The sequence below is a fragment of the Sitophilus oryzae genome, unplaced genomic scaffold (assembly GCF_002938485.1).
Source record: "Sitophilus oryzae breed Bouriz unplaced genomic scaffold, Soryzae_2.0 scaffold_1621_pilon_pilon, whole genome shotgun sequence".
In the NCBI taxonomy this organism is placed as follows: Eukaryota; Metazoa; Arthropoda; class Insecta; order Coleoptera; family Curculionidae; genus Sitophilus; species Sitophilus oryzae.
This window is the reverse complement of record NW_022146305.1, coordinates 474,780-489,832: the sequence shown is the minus strand read 5'-3', so window position 1 is coordinate 489,832 and position 15,053 is coordinate 474,780. Positions and strand designations below refer to the sequence as shown.

The window sequence follows — 15,053 nt, the reverse complement described above, 5'->3', positions numbered from 1 at the left end:
CAGATAAAAAAAACGAGAAGTTCCAACCCTCAATTGTAATTTTTTACCTTTTAGAGAGAAAAACATTGGACCCAACTCGGCGAGCCAGTGTCCATCGACTGAAGTAACACACTGCATGTATTCACGAGCTGTCATTACAAGTTCATGGTAAACTACGTAATCTGGAGTGTTTCCTAGACCGAATAGGGCTGATGTGGGATGTAAGTGACACGGCATTCCTGTACGGCAGTTTACGTATTCGCCAATACCTATGAAATAAAAATAATCACTATGAAATAATAGAATAAAGATTTTTATACAGATATACTGTGCTTGGCCATTATTATTATTTTGTGCTATGGAATCTATTATTTCTGTATTTTCTATTATTTTATACATACTATTTTGTATTATCTATTCAAATTGTATTTTTTGTTGAGGCGGTAAATAGAATAAATAAATAAAATGTTTTTCTATACCTTTCAGACGAGCTGCTTGATGGAAATAAGCGGAACAGATACATTTCCTGACAATGTCCCAGTCCGTACCGCAGGATTTTATTTCCAGTTTTTGTTGGACGACAATATCCTTCAGTTGTTGTCTGACCTCTCTGACTTTGCGCATAGCCTTTATGTGAATGAAATGCTCGTTGCACCAGTGCGAGGAATAGTTGTTCTGTTTCCATTGGTTGTAGACGTTGAGAAACGTCAAATGATCGCTTTCAGGTACCTAAACATAATATTTTTTTTGCTATAGTTTATCCAGAGAGAGAGAATAAGATTTTGACAGACAGTAACGAAAAAATTAGAAAGATATGGTAAAGTCCCACATATTTATAAAGTAACTATATCGACTTCATACTGCACTCTGTGAAGCCGAGCCAATGGGTATACAGGGTGTCCCAGGCTGAGCGTGCATTAGAAGTTTCTAGAGAACCACAATATCTAGATCGGAGATTTTTTGCACATCATTGTTTTACAACGAGATCTATTGATTAAAAATATTTTCAATATGGCGGCGGCACTTTCGGAAATACCGGAAGTTGACAGCAACTTTCTTATTTTAAATGGGTGTCCCCATTTTTTATTACATACTTAAATTCTCTGTAAAATTTTATAAATTTTGATATTAAACACTCTATATCTAACATTGGCCGTTTTTGATAAAACAAATATTTAAAATTTTTGAACGAAAAAAACTACCTGTCAAAAAAACTTGTATAGCCTAAAATTCAAATTTAGTGACTACCACACCCACTGTAACATAAAGAGAAGACATATGGCTATCTATTTCAAAAATTAAATTGTTTAAATGTCATATAATAATGGCGGTAGCTGTCATGGAATTGAGCGATTAAAAAATTATTATAAATCATTTTTTTCAAATGGAAGCCCACTTTTTTTTATTTTGCTAGTGAGAAGGTTTTTCATTTTGTTACTTTTTAACTACACATGTTCCTACGCCTAAAATAAATCGTTTTAAAGTTATTTTAGATTTAGTTTGAAAACGTATATTTTTCTTGATTTTATCTAGCTTCCTTGTCAGAAAACGAATTATTTGAATTTCCTATGTTAAAAATACTGCCTGCTTGAGTTTAAAAAGTGTATTTATAAAAATATATCTCGTATTTTCGCTCTTTAGTGATATCTAATAGTTGATATTATTAATATACCGTATGATCAAAAAAAAAAACAGCGCAAACTTGGCTTGGAAATGATGATCGATAACATACTGCTTTTTGAACAAAATGTCACAATATGACATGACCAGATCTATTGTTTTACATCACATGACGTTTAAAGTCATAGGCTACTGGTTAAAATCAATAAAAATATACGCTTTATAACTGAATCTTAAATAACTTACATACGGTTTATTTTATGTATAGTCATAAAGTAACGAATTGAAAAGCATTTTCACTAGTGAAATAAAAAAGTGGGTTTCCATTTGAGAAAAATGATTTATGATAATTTTTTAACGAGCTGACAAAAAATAATTTACTTGACACGAAACGAAAAATAATTTACTTGAATGAAAATGGCTGAAAATTAGCACTTTGCGATAGACGCCTAACAATTTTGAAGTCTCAGTGACGTTAGTAGTAGTCATCATGTTTGTTTAAATGGTTATACTTGATATGATACTTCTTTGGTTGGTATTTTTTTATCATTTTATGAATTGAAACTTACTTGAAATTTTTCTCTAACTCCATCTGCTTCTTCTTCGCGACCTTTTGGCCGGTAGAATATGGAGGGGACGGACAACATGGAAACGATAATCAAAATTTCCGCGGTACACCCCATTTGCGTGGACACTATCAGCATTTGGCATTGGGGAGGGTCCAACGGGAACTCGGCCATCTGTCGTCCCAACTTGGTTAGGACACCTACAAAAACACATACATTATGGAATTTTAGGCTGTATTCCATTGCAAAACCCGGCGAACCAAACAGGTAAACTACGGTAAAGAGCAAGGATACTATAGAGATAAGGATAGTTCGATTCCTATCTTCCTGCACTGTCAGTTTTTTTACGTCATCTACTGACCGAGTTGAAGTTGGCGCTAAAGATTTTAGACAGTGACAGTTATTTTTGCATTTGACGGACGAGCGCACAGTGCGTTGGAAGATAAATTTAGCGGGACAAAAGCGTTTGGTTAGAAATAAGCCAAAAAATGTGTACTGATAAGAATAAATAGTAGACATTCCAATTGATAAAAAATGCATGAATATTCTTTGTATTTCGATACATTTTTATCAACCAAATTTGGTCGTTTTCTGCTCAGCAAGGCAGAGATCATACGAAAACAAAATATTTACAAATGCTTATACATTTTATTAGAAAGCCAAATTATGTTGAAGATTGCCAAAGGTATGTACTTTTCTACTGTATGTATATTATTTGTTAAAATCCTTCGTGCCTTTGTTCTGCAGATATCAAACTTACACTTTTTTTTCAAATATCGATATATTGAATGATGTAGATCTTTTGAGTTACCAATAGTTACCAACACAGGTAGTCGCAGTCACAGGGAGTTCAAGCTTAACAGGTGAATGCCCAAAAAGATTCATTTCAATCGGATAGTATAAAAACAAAACAACTCCATCAAAAGGCACTGAGTTTAAAAAATTGTCTTAGATACTTAATATATGAATTTACAATTACCGAGTGTTAAAATTAAAATTAAAATATCTATCTTATTTATTATTTTCAAAATAAAATATATTTTTTTAAAATAAATTATAGAGGGTGTCACAAGATTACAAATTAATTTAAAAAAAACTGCTAAAGAGTTTTTTGATATCATAATTTTATGTATTTGGCAATAGTTTACAATACGGTTTTTGTGTATCATGTACGAATAATATCATAGTTTTATTATCTTGTATTTATTTATTAATAAATTAAGTTGTTAATAAATAAATAAATTTAACCATATAGTTGCTATATATTAGACCATTTGCTACGTTCTTAGATTTTAAGTCCCAAACATTGCTCTTGAGATTTTGTCCCGCTAGAATAACCATCCGCCGCACTGTGGAGCGCTGGTCAGCACGTGACGTAGCATTCCACGGCGACTACGACAGCGGCGATTTTATGCGATCGAACAGTCCTTTAGACTATATACAGTCCTTGGGTAAAGAGCGGTTCCTGAAAAACATCGGTTTGATACGGAACGGTTTGGTAAAATATTGGAAACGTCAAATGTTGACGTTTTTAGAGTATTTCAATCTCTGACAATATCGAAATCTATTTACTCTGAAAGAAAGCCAAGATCTGAAAGAAAGCCAATAATGCAATAATATAGAGGGTGTTCTATTTAAAAAAATCATCCCTATCCACCCACACTTTTTTGAGCCACTCTATAGAAGCCAAAATATTTTCCTGAAATACTTCCTCGTACATTCTTTAGGTTTACACTTATACAAAATTCCCAAGTTTTTTATTCTACGAACTATAGATGACCCGACGCACTATTGCCGGACCCTGTACAGGGACTTGGTTTTTTTTTTGAATGTACCTGTATGATCCAAAGCTCCCAAAATCCACAATTGATACAGCGAATTCAAAATATTGTCTTGAGGTGGCGGATCCATGAAATGGAACTGTAATAAATCTTGAACGCCTAGCGATTTGAGCAAGAGTACCGTATTGGCCAGGTTAGTTCTCTGTATTTCCGGTACGGTGGTTATTAGCAGTTCGTCCTTGTATTGTCTTTCGGTGTACAGGCGGAAGGCTTGACCAGGGCCTGTACGGCCCGCACGACCTGATCTTTGGTTAGCGTTGGCTTGCGATATAGGATAGATCTGGAATTGTAATATGGGGGGAGCAGATTAAAAATAACAGATAAAAAATTGGTCAAGTGCGAGTCGGACTCGCACACGAAGGGTTCCGTACCATTCATTATCTATACATCATTAGATACTATATTATTAGAAAAATTTTTTCCTTAACACATTACTATAGTCTGTGAAACGAATAACTTTGAATTTGACAGTTCCCGCGGGCTTTTCTAGTGTTAATTTTATTAGGTTAGCATTTTGCGGCCATGCTGACGCAATGCCCTCTCTAATAGAACAGTCTCGGAACGAGATTTATGACGTCACGCTAGTTAGATACTATTAATAATACTATACTACTAATAATACTAATATTCACACCACACACCCACATAATGTTTACTGAAATTAATAAACTAATATAAACTTGTCAAAAGATGACCACATATTTTTTTAATTTATTATTCTTAACACTAAAACTATCTACATTGACTATGGAGTACGATGAAACGCGCGTCCAGTGTAAAAATAAAAGTGTTTTGGTTTATGGAGTACAACTTCAGCCATGAATATTTTATATGTAATTTTTTCGATTATATTCGACACTATTTTTTTTCATACGACACAACACTGATGAAGGCTATAATGTTAGCTGAAACGTTTTTTTTTAAACCAAATAAAAATAATAAAAAACTTAATCAGCGTTTTTCCCGAACCTAAATCCCAAGAAAATCAAAAATTTTAGAATAATTTTACATATAAAATGACAGCGATCTTTATTTCATAGCCATCGCTGACGCATTTTTTCTATGATATTGTATTATTTGCAAATATAATTTTTCGAACATTGATACTTGCAAAATATACATATAAATTTTAATGAATACAAATAATAATACATCACTATTAGTAGATATTGAATATTTTTTTGTTAAATTAGATCGATTTTAAAAACACCAAAATTTAAAATCATTTTACCCATTATCTTATGTACCTATTCATTATTTGTATATTGTAAAACATTTGCTGCATTTGTATGGTTCATAGTTTATTTGTCAAACTATTTATATATATATATATATATATATATTGTATTTATTAACTGTATATTTCATGTAAACTATATAATTTTTAAAATACAAACCAAAAATACGAGGAATAATGTTTTCCATGTATTCTACAACATATTTATTAATCCGTAGTATCTAACTAGCGTAATCTCACTCCGAGGCTGTTCTATTAGAGACGGTATTGGTCTGATATTTAGAAATATCAAAAGCTGATGACATTTTACTTTTGACAATTATGACATTTCGTGTTGATTTTCGCAAGAAGAGGAAAAAATGTCACTTGTTTTATTATTTTCCTTTTCTATTTCACGAAAGTAAAAAGAGTTACCTATCTGATTCGTTCAGGCACTCAATTTAAAGAATATCAGTAACTTTTTTGGCAGAGGGATTTTAATATATTTGCCATGTTGTTAAAAATAACGGTCAAAATTCAAAGTTATTCATTTTATAGACTATAAAAATTGTATTAATCAATAATAAATATGTAAAACGTAAAAATAAATATGTAAAAATTAAAAAAAAAACTATTAAAAAAAGTCGCCTTGACTAGGATTCGAACCTGCCTTACTACGGCTCCAACGTCATAGCAGCGTAAAGTCCTAACGCTTTAACCACGTGGCCACCGAGGACTTGAAAGATTTTATGTAAAATTCTTACTTAAAAGATTATGTTTAGTGAAAGTACTTTTTTATTTATAAACATTTATTTAATTCTGTTTTTAGTATTTGTTCTTATAGCGACAACATAGATACATTATCTCTGCAAAAATTTCAACTGTTTAGCTATAACTGTTCATAAGATAGAGCTTTGTGACAGACGGACGGACGGACAGCGAAGTCTTAGTAATAGGTTTCCCGTTTTTACCCTTTGGGTACGGAACCCTAAAAATCAATAGAACAAGATTTTAGGGCTGCCAACTTATTTCCTCACAAATAAAATATATAGGATGTAGCAGGGTTGGCATGATTTAAATCAAGTCATTTTTTTTAATTTTAATCATGTGATTTAAATAAAAAATAATAATTTTATTTTAACTTTATAATAAATCAAAAATTAACTGTAAAAGTTATAAAAACGTGTCCTAGAAAACTAGAAAAAAATATTACAGATATATATAACAGGTAATAAATCGAAAAATAATTGTAAATGTTATAAAACTATATAAAAATATCTATTCATCAACTTAAATGTTTGACCGATTTTTGAAGTAATTTCGTGTGAATCTCATAGACCGCTGAATGTAGGGATTTATTTTAAAATTTATGTATAAGTGACAAAAGCAGTAAGTACTTTACACTTTGACATTAGATAATACATACTAATTTCATTCTCGAGTTAAGACTATTTCCGAACAATAGTGTATTGTTTTATTAGGAGTAAAATTTATACTTTTTTTGACGCGGTACCTTTAAAGGACCATCGTAAAGCTATTCCGACGTTACAGGGAGGCACAAAAAGTACATTTTTACTCCGAATAGAACATACTGTTTCTTTTAAAACATTACAAATAATTTTTTAATCGATTTCAAACATTGCAAATAGTACAAACAGTAACCAAGCAACAATTTGTACACTCGTTGAATTTGACACTTAATATCAGTTTAATAATATATTTTTGTATTTTTGCGCTTAGGCGTAACAGTGCTTTACTTTTATGCCTTTTATGACGTTAAAATGACAAAAGTTAATATTTTTATATGAACTATACTATATTATCCCGTTACATTTTAGCTGTGAGGAAATAAGTAAGGTCTGGCGGCCAAGAGATCTTGAACAATAATTATACTAACCTGTAGAGCATCCATACCAATTCTGGGATTGTAAACTTTTAGTTTACAGTATCCCGAGTCTATCACGAAGATAATACCGTCCACTGTAAGGGACGTTTCTGCTATATTGGTGGCTACCACGCATTTTCTTATACCTTCCGGCGATCTTTGGAAGATTTTCGCTTGCAAGTCGGAAGGTAGCTGGGAATAAATGGGTAAAATCGATAATTCTGGAGCGTTGTCGATTTCGCCCAGCCTCTCTGCTAAAACCTTAAAGGAAAAAAAACAAGAAAATAGAGAAAAAAAAGGACAAGAGCGAGTCGGACTATATTTTTTGATTTAATTACAAATGTACAATTTTCAGATTTTTCTCTATTATTTTAAATTACATGGGAATTTGCCACTTTTTGCAAATAATTATTTTCTCTCGATCTTGTTCTCTCGCAGCCATAACAATTACATATTCTTGTACAGAAATGAACGCTCTACAAAAAATATCTCTTACAATTTTTCCATACCTGCTCCTTCGAAAGTTATTCACGGTCAAAGTTAACCACTCGGTATATTCCTAAAGTTTTCAACTTTTTTAACAAAATTATGATTATTTTTGAAAAATTTAATCTATTACTTTAAAAATATAAAATTCTGATGGTATTAAGGTTGGGAATTAAGAAATCTTCAAGTCTAATAAAGCTTAAACCATTTAAGTATAGCTGATTTATTTTAATATACATTCTTGGTTAGGTTTTTAAAAGTTGGATTAGTTGGATTTTGATATTTTTGATATTTTTTTTGTATGTTGGCAAAAATGTTTGTAGAAATAAATTGAAATCGTCAATTCAATAGAAATAAAATGTTAGGAAAATAACAGAAATTTACCGAACTTACTTAAAATTAGTTCAAAAATGATAAGCATTAGAATTAACAACCTGTCATGCATTCAATTATTTTCCATTATTCAAAATTGTTGCATCATGGTATCATGAAAATTGCTTTTATTTCAAATAACAGATTAAATTTTTCAAAAATAATCATCATTTTTTCAAAAAAGTTGAAACTTTAGGGATTTACCGAGTGGTTAATTTTACCGTGAATAACTTTTGAAGGAGTAGGTTAATCGAAAAATTGTAAGAGACCTTTTTTGTAGAGCGTTCAATTCTGTACAAGAATATGTAATTGTCATGGCGGCGAGAGAACAAGATCGAGAGAAAAAAAAATATCTGCAAAAAGAGGCAAATTCCCATATAATTTAAACGGTTTACAATGGTCTGTTATTTTTTTTAGACAATAAACTGGACACCCTAATATCTATCCAGTTATCTTTTCGAAAAAAAAGTATTAAAAACAAGCGGTTTGCGATCGTGATTTTACTTTACTTGATAGGGAAAGGGAGAAATGAGGTAACGCCCCAACAGCACACCATAGCATTTCTCTCATTCCGATTTAATAAGATCCCTATGCCATTTACTTCCACGCATGTAAATACCGACCCAAAAGTAACAGTTGCCAGCACGGTATAACTCACCTCGCAAGTAACCTCAATGTCCTCCTGCCCGGGCATAAAAATCAGAATATCTCCCGAAGGGGGCTGCAAGTGGATCTGCAACGCCTGTTTCACAGCAGCATCCACATAATCCTCCACTGGATTCTTACTAAACAGCACCTCCACGGGGAAAGTCCTACCGGGAATGGTAAATGTGGGCACGTTTCCGAAAAACATGGAGAACTTGCCGCTGTCCATCGTGGCGGAAGTGACGATCAGTTTGAGGTCGTGCCTGCGCGCAACGATTTCGCGCAGAAGACCGAACAGTACGTCGGTGCTGAGCGAACGTTCGTGAGCCTCGTCCATGATGACGGCGCTGTAGTGGTCGAGGTCGGGTTCTCGGAGACTTTCTCGCAGCAAGATACCTGTTAAATTATTGAAGAAAAATACACTAAGGAGGCAACTAAGAATTGAATTGAATAAAAAATACACTAAGAAGGAGGCACCCGCGACTTCGTTCGCGTCGAATTAATCATTTGTAATGGTGCAAAAATAAGCTTTAAACGTCGAGCAGTTTAAGCAGAATCGTGGTTAATCAATTACTCAACTTTTTGGAACACCCTGTATGATTTTTTAAAAAAATTCAAAAAATGTAAATAAACAAAATAAATGATGCGTGTCCGAGCGTTTTCCCGAAAGACTAACCGTTTTTTAAATAACAAACATTGTAATATTTGAGGGGCGTTTTCACCCTCTTGGAATTTGAGATTCGAGAAACCCCTCCTTATCGAACCTCTACACCCCATAGTCAATCCGTTTGCCAAAAATCAGCTTTAAACGTCAAGCAGTTTAAGCAGAATCGTGATTACTCAATGGTCATATTTTATGAAACACCCTGTATAAATTTATAAAAAGTCTTAAAATATGTAAAACAACAAAATAAAATATACGTGTTTAAGAGTTTTTCCGAAAAACTCACCGGTTTTGCAAATAAAAAATATTCTAATATTTGAGGGGTTAATATATTCTTATCGAACCTCTACACCCTAAAGTGTTGTTTTCCAAAAATCAGCTTTTTACGTCTCGCGCTTTAAGCAGGATCGTGATTAATCGATGACCAGATTTTTCGAAACATTTTTAAAAAATCTTAAAATATACAAAATACACGTGTTTAAGCGTTTTTTCGGAAACTTGACCGTTTTTTTAAATAAAAAATATTGTAATATTTGAGGGGTGGTTTCATCCCCTTGGAACTGGAATTTCGAAAAATCCCTTCTTTAAGGCGGGTTCTCACTTGTCAGTTTCGCTGACGCAGTCTGACTGAGGGTGCAGCCACACTATCCTAAAAACGGCGTATCGGCGTAACGGCGTAATGACCTTGAATAGATTTCCAGTAATTCTATTGGCTCAAACATTCATCTGTCAGAAATTTTATCTGTCAAATTCATCTGTCAAAAATTTCAGCCAATAGAATTACTGGAAATCGATTCAAGGTCGTTACGCCGATACGCCGTTTTTAGGATAGTGTGGCTGCACCCTGATTCATTATCAATGAAAAATAAAAATCAACGATTGTATTCACACGTTTCATGTTTTGCTACATTCAGTATTCAGTTGGTCCAAACATTTTAACGTGGTGATTTCGTAGACATGAAAATGGTTAAAACAAAATTGAAACCAGGTGTTCGCGAAGAATATTCTGGTGAATCAGAAAAGAAGAAAACGTCGTAGGTGGTGGGTCAGGTCCTGGATATTGCGAAGAAATAAACGGGATGCTAGTGAAACTATTAAAAGAATTAATTAACTTTAACTTGTAAACTGAACAAATCACGAAAATGTAGGTCTCACGCTTCAGTTCCTATTCATTATTCGATAATGATCAGTCAAAAATGAAAAAAAGTAGAACTGGTTTTCACTTTAACTGAAAGTACGAATGTACTGATCATTTAATATGAAAATGTGTTCTGACGTTCATTATTTGTTCAGTATCACTGAATCAGTCAGACTGCGTCAGCGAAACTGACAAGTGAGAACTCGCCTTCGAACCTCTTTCTTAGTTATTGAAACACTGTAAAATTCTCACGTACGAAGTTTGTGTGCTGTAACGCTGTTTTGGGTAGTAAAAATTAAGTGAAAAAAATCCAAACTGGGCGACGGGTGAAAAAATAGGAAAATTCGAAACTTACCATCTGTCATATATTTAATCACGGTTTTTTCCGATGTGCAATCTTCAAAACGAATGGCATAGCCCACCTCTTCACCCAAGGCTCTGTCCATTTCGTCACTGACTCTTTTAGCCACTGACATAGCTGCAACTCTTCTAGGCTGAGTGCAGCCAATCATTCCATATTTACTGTAACCTTCTTCATGAAGATACTGGGTCAGTTGAGTTGTTTTACCACTGCCAGTTTCACCTAGACAGTAGTTGAGGAGATTAGCTTGCGGTAAATTAATATGCAACCAACAACACACTAATAAGGACGATATTATAATATCGCCCTTGTGTCATAGAATTACCTGACTAAATACCAAACGTAATAAACTCAGAAACTCACCGAAAAAAATACTCAAATTAAAGAAAAAACTTTACTGCTTAAAATATTAATTTAGTTTAATATATTTACATGTATCTAAATAATAAAATGGTAATTTTTTATAAATTATTTTTTTCTCTCTCGAAAACCGAGGAAGAAACGTTATACCTATGAAAATTACAACCTTATTTCACTGAATTTTCTATTTTGAAAAAAATATCGGTTACAACGTTTTTCGGGGAAGCCCTTCAATAAATACAGTGTTCGCCATAAAGTTGGATCTATATAGACGTTTTTTTTTGGAGTTTAAAAAAACTTTTTGTGGCAATCAATTCTGCTTTAAAAACAACTTAAAATGCACCAAGTCAAAGGTGAAACATAATTTTGTTAGTCACCTTTTTTAAAATAATAATAATTTAACCAATTTTTAAAATTTTCTTTTAAATATTTTGTATTTGACAGCTCCCAGATGTTAGCTGTCAACTTTGACTAGGTGCATTTTAAGTTGTTTTCAAAGCAGAAGTGATTGCCACAAAAAGATTTTTTAAAACTCTAATATAAAAAAACGTCCGTAGGATCCTACTTTATGGGGGACACTGTATATAATGTTTATTATATTTAATTTAAATTTAATTATATTTTCACTGGAATGCAAAATAATGTGTTTATCGAAAACAGGTTGTATCTCTTTTTACTTAATGTGTTTTAGCCCAAACTAAAACGAAAATATTATAGATATTAGTGTATAAATAATAACAAAAAAAAATGTTGACAAAATGGTGAATGCGCCAAAAAAAATAGTAACTTACCAACAATTATAACTACATTATTTTCCCTAATAACATTCAGCAATTCCTGTCTCACAGCAAAAGCAGGCAAATATCTTCTTTGCTCACTGATAGACTTTCTTTTGGCAAACTCACTTGAAGCCTCATTACTGCCTTAAATATAAACAATAAATATTTTTTATATAAATAATTACAACCCAAACCTTTCATATGTTCAGCGAATTTATGATCTGTTTTGTAGTCAGTTGAATCGTCATCTTTGTTATACTTCTTGTCTTCCTCATCCTCTTTCTTCTTTATACCCATTATGTTTCCTAACTTTGTTCCGCCCAGTTCCCAGTGTTTCTTCTGCGCCTTTCTTCTCTCTTTCTGCTCTCTGAAGACTTTAACTAAGTGGGAGCCCTTTCTGGCAACCATGGCCATATCAGAAGTGGGATCTCTACAAAAATGTATAATTACATATTACTATTTAGTATTATAATTATTATTTAGTTTTACCTTACAGGTACTACAGGTTCTGGCTGTTTGGTAAAAACAATTCTACCATCCAAAAAGGGTGGTACAATGTTATGAACCAGCAAGTGTACCCTGTCAATAGATTCTTCGTCAAAATCTTCATTATAATCAACAGAATGCACAACGCCTATAATATACAAATAATAATTATAAAATCATAAGAATGAGAAGTTTCAAAATGTTATAACCTGATGTAAGCATTCTGTTTCTCTCCCACAATTCATTATCTTTATTAATCTGTCTTTGTTGAGCACTGAGTCTTTTCTTCTTTCTTTGTTCCAACTGTTCCTCTTTTTTCTTGGTGTATTCTTCACTAACACTTGAGAAAGGGTTGTGCTCGTCATCATACCCTTCATCCATGTTGTACCATTCTCTGTCTAGTCTTTTCTGTTCTTCTTCCCAATCTTCCCTATCCACTGTCTTATCCCATTTAAGATTTTGTTCGTCATTTTCTTTATTAATACCTATAAATAATTATAGAAGTTATAATAAACAACTGAAAATTTACTTTGTTATTTGTAAAATCGACATATTTTTCAATGTAAAAACCTTCTATTTTTTAATAAAACTATACAGGGTTGCTCACCACATAAGACACGGAGTATTATACAGGGTGTCCGGAAATTAATGCAGCAAAATTTGGTCATAGATTCTTGGAAAAAAATAGGTGACCCGTATTTTTTTATTTTTTTCGAGTGGCCCCCCTTTTCGGATTTACAACCCCCTGAATTTCGCCCCTAAAAAGATTTTTTTCTAATATCTCAGGGCCCTGTTGGACGAAAATTACTAAATTTGGTACACGTTGTTTTACCGTAAAATGACATTTTTTGATGCTATTAACTTTTTTTATTTTCATCAGTGGCGTCTCTACGGTATTCAAACTGAATATTATTGAAGGAAAAAATGGTACGCCACTGTTTTTTTTTAAATAAAAATTATTTTTAAAATCTACATTAAATTTGGAACAAATTTGGTCTCTTGACTTATTTTTTGGTACAACGACGCACCGTTTTCGCGTAAAAAAATAAAAACCATTTTCATACGTGACTAAATCGCTATATAAAATTTTACCGTAAATTTCAATGGCAAAATTTTTAAAACGGCAAACTTATGTTTAAAATAATTTGTTATTTTCCAAAATCTCGTTTTTATCACCTAAGTGCGAACCAAAATGTCCAAAAACCTAAATTGCCGTTTTTTAAATTTTGCTATGAAAATTTACATTAAAATTTTAGCGATTTGTTCATGTATGAAAATGGTTTTTATTTTTTTACGCGAAAACGGTGCGTCGTACCAAAAAAAGTCAAGAGATCAAATTTGTTCCAAATTAAATGTAGATTTTAAAAATAATTAAAAAAAAAAACAGTGGCGTACCATTTTTTTCTTCAATAATATTTAACTTGAATACCGTAGGGACGCCACTGATGAAAATAAAAAAAAGTTATTAGCATCAAAAAATGTCATTTTATGGTAAAACAACGTGTACCAAATTTAGTGATTTTCGTCCAACAGAGCCCTGAGATATTAAAAAAACTCTTTTTAGGGGCTGTAAATCGAAAAGGGGGGCCACTGGCCAAAAATAAAAACACGGGTCAATTTTTTTTTCAAGAATCTATGACCTAATTTTGTTGCATTAATTTCCGGACACCCTGTATATTTCTTAATATACTCATTCAAAAATCGAATTAGAAAACCATACCTGGTGTAGCTCCAGTCTTTTTTCTATCTCTCGCCCATGCATTGAATTTATGAGCAGGTGTCACTCTTTCACTATCATCATACCTCCAACTCTTCGAGTCTCTATGGGACCTTGAAGATTCACCTCCGTATCTAGATTTAGAGCTTCTTTCTGACCAAGAACCATCCTCCTTCTTGTAAAGGGTAGGAGTGGGGAAATCCCAAGATGATTTTTTGGCAGGCACGGGTTCATCGTCGTCGTCCCAGGATGTTTTCGATACCCCATCTTTTACTTTGATGTTTGGTGTTTTGGGTTCATCTCTGAATTTGGGCGTCCTTTCCCTTCTAGAAGACTCTCCGTATCGTTCACTGTACCTGTCTCGATCTCTGTCTCTATCTCTATCCCTTTTTCTATCGCGATTCCTATCATATTTATAGGTGTGTCTATCATGGTCGGAGTCTCTATGACCTTTGTCTTTATCCTTAGTTGAGGCATAAACGCCTTTCTCCTTATATCTATCCTTTTCCCTTTCTAACAGTCTTTCTTTGGCCTCCTTACTAACACCTCCAGTGTATGTAGGTGTCTCCTCTGCCGGGGTTCTAAACTTACGATCTTCTTTGCCGCTTTTTTTTGTTTCTTTCGAACTATCGTGTCCTGGGTCGCGACTGTCCTCTTCCTCTATCGAAAAAGACATCTTCCTAGCGGCATCTTCCTTTTCTTTGCGTTTTTTTGCTGCTAAACGATCCAAACCGAGTAAAGAAACTTGAGGGATTTTAAAAGTCGACTCTTTCTTTTTCTTGATTATTAAACCCCCCTTTTCGGTTCCAATCGTGCCTTCTAGTCTGTGCACACCGTCTTCCTCCATACTGAGGGTTGATAAGTTTTCCAATTTTAGAATTATAAAATAATTTCATAAAATATAAATCAGTAAAATTTGATAAACAAATATAACCTAT

The 15,053-nt window shown here is 32.9% G+C and overlaps 2 protein-coding genes across 2 annotated transcripts in view; one reads left to right on the top strand and one right to left on the bottom strand.

Moving 5' to 3' along the window:
• LOC115880316 (uncharacterized protein MG328-like) overlaps positions 1-173 on the top strand; it is a 22,962-nt gene extending 22,789 nt beyond the window's left edge. The window contains exon 10 of the mRNA XM_030897509.1: positions 55-173. Coding sequence (XP_030753369.1) covers positions 55-56 — 2 coding nt within the window. The 3' untranslated portion in view covers positions 57-173. The remainder of the gene's footprint in view (positions 1-54) is intronic.
• Positions 1-15,053, bottom strand: part of LOC115880299 (pre-mRNA-splicing factor ATP-dependent RNA helicase PRP16) — a 15,404-nt gene extending 351 nt beyond the window's left edge. Inside the window, exons 1-12 of the mRNA XM_030897483.1 lie at positions 14,119-15,053; positions 12,608-12,883; positions 12,402-12,546; positions 12,107-12,342; positions 11,925-12,056; positions 10,768-10,995; positions 8,624-9,006; positions 7,120-7,368; positions 4,001-4,286; positions 2,169-2,365; positions 459-708; positions 48-248 (exon numbers count right to left, since the gene is read on the bottom strand). Of these exons, the coding sequence (XP_030753343.1) occupies positions 48-248; positions 459-708; positions 2,169-2,365; positions 4,001-4,286; positions 7,120-7,368; positions 8,624-9,006; positions 10,768-10,995; positions 11,925-12,056; positions 12,107-12,342; positions 12,402-12,546; positions 12,608-12,883; positions 14,119-14,962 (3,427 nt within the window). The 5' untranslated portion in view covers positions 14,963-15,053. The remainder of the gene's footprint in view (positions 1-47; positions 249-458; positions 709-2,168; positions 2,366-4,000; positions 4,287-7,119; positions 7,369-8,623; positions 9,007-10,767; positions 10,996-11,924; positions 12,057-12,106; positions 12,343-12,401; positions 12,547-12,607; positions 12,884-14,118) is intronic.